Genomic DNA, 11,890 nt, shown 5'->3' on the forward strand with positions numbered 1-11,890 from the left:
GAAGTCCTAGTGCCTACTCTCCTGACAGCCTTTTTCAAGCAGGTGAAATCAGTGACAATCGCCAAAGAGCAGAAATCTCGTGTCGACGGTGGGGGCGAATGTTCACGGAATCGTAACTGGGCATCCGCGCTCGCCTCCGCCTGGGCGGCGCCCCACGCAAGTCCCCAGCGACCCCGGCGGCGCTTCCCCGGCGCCCTCCGCGTGGAACCCTGCGCCTCTGGCAGAGAAGGGGCGTGTGACGCAGTCGCCGTTGCCTAGGGCCACATTCTGATCGGATCTGACGCTTCCAGATCATCGGATCTGAGGCCCGAGAGGGCCGGGCCTCAGTTTCCCCACTTCCAAGGAGGCGGCGCTATGCTGTCCTGTTTCAGGCTCCTCTCCAGGCACATCAGCCCTTCGCTGGCGTCTCTGCGCCCCGTACGCCGCTGCTTCGCGCTTCCGCTGCGTTGGGCCCCGGGGCGCCGCCCCTCGGATCCCAGGCCGATCGCCCCCCGCCGCACCCTGACCGCAGCCGCATCCTCCGGGGACCCTACCTGTCCCGCAGCCGGCTCCTCTCGGGTGCGCCAGAACTTCCACCCCGACTCTGAGGCTGCCATCAACCGCCAGATCAACCTCGAGCTCTATGCGTCCTACGTGTACTTGTCCATGGCCTATTACTTCTCCCGGGATGACGTGGCCTTGAACAACTTCGCCAGGTATTTCCTTCACCAGTCCCGAGAGGAGACAGAGCACGCGGAGAAGCTGATGAGGCTGCAGAACCAGCGAGGAGGCCGGATCTGCCTGCAGGACATCAAGAAGCCGGACCAGGACGACTGGAAAAGCGGGCTGCATGCCATGGAGTGTGCTCTACTCTTGGAAAAGAATGTGAACCAGTCGTTGCTGGAATTGCACACTCTAGCCTCTGACAAAGGTGACCCCCATTTGTGCGACTTCCTGGAAACCTACTACCTGAATGAGCAGGTGAAGTCTATCAAAGAACTAGGTGACCACGTGCACAACTTAGTGAAGCTGGGGGCCCCGGATGCTGGCCTGGCGGAGTACCTTTTTGACATACATTCCCTTGGAAATGAAAACAAGCAGAACTAAGCAATGGGCTGCCTTCCTCCCACGTCATTGGGTTCAAAGACCAGAGTCAGCTGTCTCCTGCTTTCTTGCCCTTAAAATCACCTCCATCTTTATATTTTTCTGTTATACTATTCTTGCAATAAAGTGATTTGTAGAAAAAAAAAGTTTTGCCCATGTTTAACAAGGACTTTTTATTAACCATCAAGACACTTATTTTCCCAGCTCGAAGAATAGCCCAGATAACTATGGTATGAAAAGGACTCCAAAAAGCTACTGAAAGAGGGTGCAAACTAACGTTCTCCAGTTGCCAAGTATTATCAGAATATGAACCTACACTTAAATTCTGTGATTTTTAATTCAACAAGTGCCTGCTATATTCAATACCTTATGCAAAACGCTAAAGTGGGAAAATGGATAAAAATATACAAATAACTATAAGTGAAGAATATTTAGTACTGTGAAAATCATACATGCAAAATGCTATGACAGCTTTTGCCTTTTCCCATGGTGTCCCAAGAAGCAGTACAGTCTGGAGATTGTTTTTTAAAAGAATTCATAGTCAAATTTGGGATAAGCTACATGAATTATCAGTGCTGGTCTTGGAAAATCACAGCATATATTAACATTTTAAGGGCTCTGGGACATTTTGCAATTAAACAATAAATATAAAAGCTTGAATTATTTTTGTTTAGCTCAGTGTTTTCCAAACATATGCAATCTCAGTGTTTTGTTCTTTTAATGTCAGTAGTATAACAAACTAGATCTGATTCCACACTCCATATACTTCACCACTGAGTCTCTCTTTTAACCTGCCAAGAAGAGTGAAAACACTGCATAAAACACCTTTCTGTGGTCTTTACAATGGACAGAAAAGAACATGGGGGTTAAACAAAAGTCAAGAAGGGATCCAGAATAAAGGAGGCATCTAGTCAGATGTTTTCTTTAGTCATGGAAGTGAGGAGGGGAGAGTCCAGCATTGGAATAGACTAGAACACTGAGTGGTGATTGGAAAGATGGGCTGGGGCAGAGTATAGAGGTGAGAAGGGTTTGGGCTTAACTCAGGGGACAAAGGCAAGGACTTCAAAGGCTCTCAACAGAAGAAAACAGTGCTCGAAGTTGAGCAATCTGAAGCTTAGTCTGGTTATACAGAGTAAGAATCTGAAAACAACCGAAATATCCCTGTTAGTTTGGGTTTTCTGAGACACAGATGCCAAAATGGGATTATGTGTACAAGAAATTAGGGGAACAGACCTCTGAGAGAAAATGGAAAAGGAGCAAGTGGGAGAAGCAGGGAGAGCCTTCAGACTTCATGCAAATGTAATCCCCGGGGGATGAAGAAGGGAAGTTGTGCATATTTCTTTGGAAAGGTCTGCAAGACTGTCAGGGAGGCCTCAAGTCAAAGTCACTAGTCAAAGGAATCCCAAGTCTCCCAGAAATGAGCCTAAGTACCTTTCCTGTATTTAGGTATTGACTGGGAGGTATAGACTTGCAGGAAACCAAGTAATGAATCAATTTCAGAGAACGGCAGCTGAGGCTCTTGGCAAATTGTGCTCCCTGCAGTCAAAAACCTGAGAGGTACTTGCATATTATGGCACAAGTTCAACAAAATGACTTAGATTAAAACACCAAACAGTGTTTTAGATTAATACACATAATATTCTGTATTGTTAAATATGATTTTGTACAAACACCTTATGGTGTGTATAGAAATTCTGAATGTATTATGTTAAAAATGAGGAATATTACACGATGGGGTTATATAATTCTATATGTACAATTGTAAGACAAATTATATTATATATGCATATAAGATGACAAAGTATATATACCAACAAGCAAAGCTAGAAAATTCTTTTAAATAGTGAGATTGTGGTTGATATTTACTTTCTTTAATTACATGTCTTTTAAAAATACATTTGTTATAATGGACAGTCATTATTATAATAAGACAAGAAAAGCAAAATATAAGATGGAGGGAAAAGCAATAAAGGCCAGAATTATGGTAAAACCAATGGAAAGACAAACAAAGAGATTCTGGTGAGAGTTTAGAGGCAGAATCATTTCAATTTTGTGACCAATTTAATGACTGGAGCTAAAGAAATGAGGTATGGGAGAAAAAGTGATAGGTCTGAAATTCGAGTTATTAAAGAATAGGAGATTTGAGAATAGAGATCTCAGCAGGAGGGATAATTGGAGGTGGGGGAATGCATAATACTTTTGGTTGATTTTGTTGATCATTCTCACTTTACATTCTATTCTTAAGTGGGTCTATTTTGCTGCTCAGGAATCCTGTTATATTTCTATGCAAAATCTCTTCAAGTTTTCCAGATGAGTGGTTTTCAAACTATACCTTGCAGCCCATTAGTGTGTCACAAAATTATTTACTGAGTCACTATCCATGTTTTGTGAATAAAATAGAGTAGAATTGAAGTGACAGTAAGTGAAGTAAGGGTATTGTTTCCTGAAACTCTTGTTTCAGGTGGGGTGTGTGTGTGTGTGTGTTCTCATGTATTTACATCCTGGATAGTGATATTTCTTATTCTGTGTTTCTGTCAAAAACTTTCAATAGCTGCTCTCCTAGATAATTATTTTACAGATTCTCTTTTCTCCTCAAATCTCCAAATCTCCTCTCCCTCCCTACTGTCAGTTGGTAATCCGCTTATTTCACTGAGAAATTAGAAGTACTAAAAGAGAACTTCACACTTTTTCATCATTGAATTAATCATAATCTTACATCTGTGTTCACTTAGATTTTGTTCTGCTAGAATGGTTGTTGCATCAGTGTTGCCTCCTTAAAACCAATGCCCTCAATCCTAACCTCCCCACATAGGCAAAGACACAAGGATATCACACCTATGGTTTTCCTCTCTCTTGCAGCAGCTTTGCCCTCTTTATCACTTGGTCCCATGAGAATGCAAACACTGTATTATTTCTCCTCATCCTCAAAAAAATGTCACTTCTGGACTCACATTCCATCCAGCAAACACCAGGCTACTCCTCTTTACTCATCTCCCTTGTACAACAAAACTTCTTGAAAAAGTTCTTCCTGTCTCCACCTTTTATTCTGCTTTCTCTTGATCCCTCCCAAGGAAGCCTGTGTCCACTACTACACTATTTATTTCCTGTCAATAAAAATAGTGACTTTCATGTTAATAAACTCAATGGTCAATTTCCCAGTCTTCCTAGAAGTACTTGTCCATTCTCTGTTGAAACATGTGCTTACTGTTCTGTATTTCAGTTGCTCTTTCTAATCTCTTCCCATCTCTCTGACCTTTAAAGCTTGGAGCGTCCCAGAGCTCAGTCCTCACATCTGGACTTCTTCTCTTCTTTATCTATACTTGTTCCTTAAAGATCTCATCCTGTCTGGGACTTTTATTTAAATATATATTCATTAACAAATCACATGTTTTAGTTTGCTTCAGCTCATCTTTGAACTCCAAACCTACATATCTAAATACCTAATCAATATTTCCCCTCAGATGCCTAATAGACATTTCATATTTAGTATGTTCACAGCCATACTCTTTATTTCACCACCCTCCAAAACCTGTTCAACCCTGTCTTTTGCTTCGTAATGAATGGAAACTCCAATCTACCAGTTTCTATGTTTCAGTCATCCTTGACTACTCTCTTTCATATGAAAGTCAGGTCTTTCAGCAAGTTCCTTTAGGTCTTCCTCTAAAATAGATCCAGAATCTTACCACTTTTTAAAGCCTTCATCATTGCCACTTCTGTACGAGCTCTCACCTTTTTTTCCATTATTATATTTTATGTAACACTCTTTGTTTTTGTTTAATTTAGTCTTCCCTGCAATGCAAATATGTCATACTTTTTACAGATCTAACTGCTTTCACACCTAGGAACATTCTGTCATTTCTTCACAAAGCAGCCAAAGTGTTCCTTTGCAAGTGTAAGTCATTTATTGTTATTTCTTTGCTCAAAACTCTCCTATACCTTATTTAATTTGGAGAAAATGTCAAGATCAAGATCCTTACTATAGTCCACAAGGTGCTTTGTGATATGAGACCGTAAAATCTTTTTGACCTGATATTTCTATATGTACTCCGTGTGTGTGCGTGTATGTGTGTATGTGTGTTTAAGAGGTGGTAAGATTATATTATTCAATATGCATACAATAATATATACTATATGCAATATATATAATATATACTATGTACAATATACATATACTAATATATGTATACAACATAATACTGTGTGTATATTGTTTGTATACACATGTATATTGTATGTACTCTATGTATGTTGTATATATATTGACCTCACTATTCATACGTATATGAATATATGAATATGATACCTTTTTGATCTTAACATTCATATAGATATATGAATAGTTAGGTCAAGATATATCATTATAACTCTTTCCCCAGGCCTTTCTCTCTTTCTCCCCACTCCCTCTCTCTCAATCTCTCTCGATATCGAGGGCATCTACGTTGTTTCTCTATATTGAGAGAGAGAGAGAGAACAGGAGAGAGCATGTCTTCTGCTTGCTTTACTCCCATCACATTTGTCCCCAGGACCTCAGGTTGTTCTCTGTGTAAGAATATTTCGCCCCCAAACATGAACGTGGTTTTCATTCTAACTTCCTTTGAATTTCTGATTAAGTGTCATCGTATAGAGAGACTTCACTGATTATCAGTCTAAATTTGTGACTACATTTCCCATAACTCTCTATCTTCTTACTTGATTTACTTTTTCTCCATAGCACTTACCACCACTGGACATCTTTTGTATTTACTTGTTTCCTTCTCTCACTAGAGTGTAAGTTCTGCAGAGCAGGGTCTTTGTTCTGTTCACTACTCTTTTCATAGCTCCAGAGTAGTAGCTATCTCTTAGTAGGTTCACGATAAATATAAATGAATGAATGAGTGAGTGAGTGAATGAATAAAGATATCTAGAAACCAGCTGGAAGTGCTGATATGGGTCTTTCAAAAAGTATCAGAGAAATGAATCTGGAGGTTACTCATATAAAGTTGTTAAGTAAAACTGTGAAAAAGCTGAACTGACAAAGGAAACAGGAGACAAAAGAGAAACAGAGGAGAGGGGTCCAAATATAGAAACATAGAAAGTTGAATATCTCTAGATTTAGGGGAGATTCAATAAAGAACTCATGAAACGATACAGAAAAGGGAACACTGGACTTGGAAGCTATAGATGACAGAACTTCTATCAAATGCTGCAGAGCTTAATTGGATTACGGATTCATAGGAATTGGCCATAATAAGTCATTGATTATTTTAGAAGAGGGACTTTAAGAGTGGTGGTAAAATAAATGAGGAGGAGAACATAGAATTCTCCTTTGAGTTTTTTTTTTTAAATAATTGAAGGGGAAAGAGGGTAAGGATGGCTGTGCACATTATTAGGCTAAGGAAATAAGCCAACAAAAGGGAGAAACATGAGCGGCAAGTGATAGATAGAGAGGTTCCGTGGAAGAACAGAGCACAAGATAAAAAGCTTAGGTGCAACCTAGAAGAACATGTCATTCCAAACTAGCCCGCATGAACGAGGGAGGAAGTGACGGGTTTTAAATGAGAAAAGGGCACATTTAGGGTGCTTACATAGGTTGAGCTCAAACTTCTAAATAAAGTATCAAATTAAATAATTGACTAAGATATGGCTATCTCTATACAGAAATATTTCAATTTTATGTATCAGGTATTATTACAAAAATAACTCAATATAAGTTATTTTATAGATAGGAAATAAGTCTTTACCCTATGTCTAAAATTTAAAACAAATACAGAAGCTTTCACAATTGAAAAAATATGTTCCTGGAATTGAGCAAAATGGAGGATATATTTCTAAAGAGAAACCTAGTATGTGAAAGAAATGACTCCAAACCCCTAAATATTAGAATAGATTGTACAACTTTTGAACATAAATACCCAGTGATACCAAGATCCAAGGCCTCAGACTTGCAGAAAAATATATAGTATATTCCCCTAACATTAGTAGCTCTTGAAAAACATCATCCTTCATATTCAATTGTAAATGAGGTTTTGTGTAATTCATTTAAAGGGTAGAAGTCTCTTGGAGAAGCCCTTAAAATGCACTAAAATGCACTCCAAGATCTCCCAGAACAAAGAGTGTGTGTGTGTATGTGTGTGTGTGTGTGTGTGTGTGTGTGTGTGTGTGACCTGACTTTTTAAAATTTTGAACATGAACTTCAAGCTTTCTGCACTTGGATAAAAGGCAAGAGAAAACATTCAGCACCTCGAATGCAACAAAGACAAGTGAGAGGAATGCATGGTGAAGAAAAAGACTCCCTCGCAAGACACTTCTCCACTCCCTCCAAAACTGCACCAAGAGATGTATTCAAAAAATAGACATCTGGGAAACATGCACATTTGCTAAGCAGAACTGACAAGTGTATTATCTCTGCTTACAACAGGCTGTTAGCATAAACTGTCAAGCAGCAGTCAGGTAATAAAATCAGTAAAGTACACAGGCTTTGAGGTGTGTTTTTTAGCTTTCCTGGACTTCATATTTCTATTGTGCATGATTAAGACACTTAATAGGTATATTTGTTAATGAAGAAATAAATGAACAAATGTGTGTGTGCATGCATAAATGCATATATACTGAGTATCAGATGGAATTCCAATGCCCAACAAAGAGTGGGACTGCGTGGCAATTCTGGAGAACAGACACAGACATGCACTCAGGGTTGGGCTTCTTCCAAGCAAGCTGGCCAATTTCCCAGCAGAGATGATGGCCAAATATTCTCTTGAGAAAGATATCTAATACTTTTGGAAATACCTTAGTTTCTCTCAAATGCCCTAAGCACCATATTTTCACAGATTGAAATAGCAGAAAGAATTTCCAATACCATAAAAGGATTGCTAGACTACTGAATTGTGATTGCATAACCTATATGCAGATCATAGGCAATGTAATCTAGTCATTAAGAGCTTCCCCTTGAGAAGGCAGAATACCTACATGAGAGTAGCTACTCCACCACATACTGACTGTGTGATTTTGGGAAAAAGAAGTTAAACTGTCGGAGACTGATTTTTCTCCACTAAATAATAACCTACCACAAAGTTTATGGTGGGGATTAAATGAGATAATGCATATATAGTTCACACATTATCTGGTGCCTAGAAAATACTCAATCAATATTAGCTGCTTTAGAATTTGTGTTTTAAAGGGAGAGAAAGTGATGTGAATGTGTTTGTGATATTTTTGCTTATATATGCATAAATTGTCTCTAGAAGGATAATGTCAGTTATCCTAAATGAAAAGAATGGTAGTCAGGAAAGGGAACACAGTAAGACTTTTTCATTGTATAGCCTTTAGTATCTCTTGAAGTGTTAATCCCCTGAATTTATTACCTATTCAAAAACAGTGAAATTTAAATATAGCAAATAAATTAAAAACTGCTGTTAATTTTACTCACTTCTAAACAGCATACATATACTGCACTTCACTATAATATATTCCCACACTAAATTTAGAAGTAATTCAAATAACAAGTTGGAAGACTAATCAGAAGAGGACTTGTATTTCTGTTTAATCCAGCCTAAGGCATTTCCCAACATTTTTGTTTGTTTTGCTCTCCCTTTAGCCATAGATTAAAATACAGGCAGTCCTCACTTTGCATTGTTCCACTATGCATAATTTCAGTTACTACAGTTTAGTTTTATAACAGCAATACTCCAATAACATGGGTCAAACCAGCTACCACAGTATATTTACTGAGAATTAACTGCATAAAGAACCAGTTTGCTGCTAGCTCTTCAGCCCACAAATCACCATATAACCACCAGACGCAGGTCATGATCAGGTACTAATCATGTCACTTCTTTCAAGGTCTGCCTGAGATTGGAGATTGGTCATCATGCATCTGTTATGGGGTTTATCCCCAGATCATAAAGTGTGTAGTTGTCTCCTTGTTTCCCAGTGATAAACCCAGGTAACATTTTTATAACAATGGATAATCCAAAGAGGGAACTGGTCAAAAGAAGTAAGTGCAGCAAATAAATGAAAAGCAATCATGCAGGAAGTGAAATTGAATATTATTAGAACTTATTCACCTAAATGAGCAGTTATGACAAAAAGGATGAAAGATATACCAGAGAGGTGATGCCAGCAAAAACTTCACATTAACAAAACTCTTGGAGCTACTTTACAACACCCGAAATACAAAAAATAACATTTTGGAAATGGATTCAGATTTAGAAAGGAGTATGACAATTTTCCAAGGCATAAAAGAGATGTTGGCTCCATGTGCTAAGTTACATTATAAGAAGAAAAGCAAGAAAAGCATTGTTCAAACTACTCTTACTATTTTTTGAAAGAAATAAAACTAATTTTTAATGTTTCAACTGTTTTAATCACAGTGTACTAAATAAATATTAATTTTAGTATTTTTTCATTTTCCTTTACATTTATTGCCAAAAGTAAGAGAGTGTTTAGTGTTTTGACAAAAACAATTTAAAGGCTACACAAAAATCATAATTTTTTCCATGATTACTAAACTCACTTTGCATGGTTTCAACTTGCAAAGCCAAGCTGAAAGCAGTCATGCTTCTTTTCCACCAGATAATATCAACTTTATGCTTCATCTTAAAGAATGTGATTTATGAACCCAACTATTATCATTAATGAAATATAATAACGTCAAATCTGTAATTATTGGAGCTATTTTCAAAATTAACACCAAAGATATTACAAATATCAGCAGTACCTGAGTTCTGTTTCTTGGTTTTTGGTATTTTATTGAAACATATGAAATATATACACAACTGGATTCAAATGGTCAAATGAAAAAAATAGTTACACTGACTTGAGGCTAGCAACACAAAATAATAGATGGTATTTTATTTTTTCTTCTGTGCATGAGTTCAGGAGGGTCAATTCCATCATGGAAACCAAAAAAGATTTCGATAGACCTGTTTCCAACATTTTCTTTAGAGATACATACAACATGTGTTTAAGGAATAACTTGACTATTTTAGGGTGAACTACTGTATATTATTACTGGCTACTCTGCATTTTTAAATATTTAGACACTACATATTGTATTAGTAATTTTGAAAGAGCAAAAGACATAGGTTGTTTGGATAACAAGAGGGGTAATTATGAAGAAGGAAACATGAGCAAGATAGAAATAAATGGAAACTATAACTGGAAAATTCAATTCACCAATGAATTTTAGTGACACAAAACTTCTAACTGGTAGCGTGCTACTTCCGTTCATTGCTAACTGCACACAGAGTGCATCCAAAGGAGGCAGTTAAAAAGAAGCAAGGTGCTGCGTGAACCTAGGGAGGAAAGTTGGGGGTGGAAATCTCTGAAGATGTAGTGACTGAGTAAGAAGAGGACATGAGTTCATTTCGTAACATAGGGAAACTGGTCAAGCATAGAGGAAATATCATTGCAATAAATGAAGATTTGCAGGAAGAGTTAGTGGAAATATGGAGAAAAGTTATAACTGTCAAAAGGAAAAATGAATTTTTTTTTCACAAAGTGCATCTAATTTAGTTAGAAGCCTGATAATCATGCTTAACAATTTTCTTTCCCTCGACTTCCATGTCCAAATAGTTGCCAAGGTTTGGAGATTTTTACTTTCTAAATATTTCTAGATTGTGTCTGTACTCTGCATCTTTTCCACTAACACAGCTACCATGACTGCTCTCCCAGATGCCCAGACCACTGGCATAGTCTCGTAAGTTGTCTTCCCACATCTACTCTGCCTCAGTCTGCTCTCCAGACACACTCTCTGCTCTTCTCCACCTCTCCCCATGCTTCAAGATGCTGAACTACAAGAACATATTAATGGACCCCTGCTCTATGGAGTCCTTTGATCCCATCAAGGTATTTTTTCTCTCAGCTCTTTGCGTTCAGTGTCTCTGCAGGTTTGCAGCATCCCTGCACAGAAGCGGTATCTTCTGTAAGGCAGCTCCCTCTACTTAGCCTCTTTGTCTCTGGGTTCCAAAAAACTCCGGTAATTCTTCCTGCATTAGGCCTGGGGAGGAATTATCCCACTCTTGGTCTCCTCTCCTCCCCATCTTTTGTAAATAGCTGCTTTATTAATATTCTCTTCAAATAATCCCACTTGACCGTGCTATGTGTTTCCTGTCAGGATCTGGATGATGGTCTTGTCCCTGCTCTTTCTCCAACAGCATCTCTTAATAGTCCTCATCCTAATCCACACTGCTTACATTCTCAATGGCAACCCATTGAACTACCTACAGTTCCCCAATTGTGCCCTTATTACATTCCACTTGTCTTCCTTGCTATTCACCGGCCCTAATATCCACTCCATAATTCAGAAATTTCCTCTTTCCAGAAGTTTTGATATCCTCAACTTACCATCTTCTAGTTTGTGTTTGGGCAGGCATTTTAGCTCCTAGAGCACTGTATCTATCCATACCACAATGCTTATCACTCCATGATTGCCTTTTATTTGTCTGTCTATACTACAAGCTCTGAATCACCATCTTTAATTTCTAGTCCCGAGGGCCTAATAACCTCCCTGGCACATGATAGCTATTCAATAAGCAAATCAAACTATAAAGCTGTGTGTGTAATCTAGCTAAAACAGTTCAGAGCTATTTTGTAATATATTGAAGCACAGTATATTATAAAGAAGCTTACCTATTTACCCCAACCATTTTCTTCTTCCAGTGCAGATCTTAATGAGAATACAGAGACCATAGCTAAAATACTGCACCAAGTATACAGACTGCTGCAACTGCCTCCATCAGTCATTTATCCTTCCAAAAGTAAAAGCTTTACACTTACTTCTCAATTCTCCTTCACTGAGCATTTTATTTCTTCAGTGTTGTCAAAGAAA

At 38.3% G+C, this 11,890-nt stretch overlaps 1 protein-coding gene across 1 annotated transcript; it reads left to right on the forward strand.

Moving 5' to 3' along the window:
• Positions 1-269: 269 nt before the first annotated feature.
• On the forward strand, positions 270-1,227 carry FTMT (ferritin mitochondrial). Its single transcript, XM_001088733.5, has one exon. It carries the CDS (start codon positions 355-357, stop codon positions 1,084-1,086), a length of 732 nt encoding a protein of 243 aa, XP_001088733.2. The 5' UTR covers positions 270-354; the 3' UTR covers positions 1,087-1,227.
• The last annotated feature ends 10,663 nt before the right edge of the window (positions 1,228-11,890 follow it).

The sequence above is a fragment of the Macaca mulatta genome, chromosome 6 (genome assembly GCF_049350105.2).
Source record: "Macaca mulatta isolate MMU2019108-1 chromosome 6, T2T-MMU8v2.0, whole genome shotgun sequence".
Classification (NCBI taxonomy): Eukaryota; Metazoa; Chordata; class Mammalia; order Primates; family Cercopithecidae; genus Macaca; species Macaca mulatta.

What these genes read in the sequence shown, in the direction of transcription:
- FTMT (XM_001088733.5), top strand. Translation starts at nt 355, where the DNA reads ATGCTGTCCTGTTTCAGGCTCCTCTCCAGGCACATCAGCCCTTCGCTG.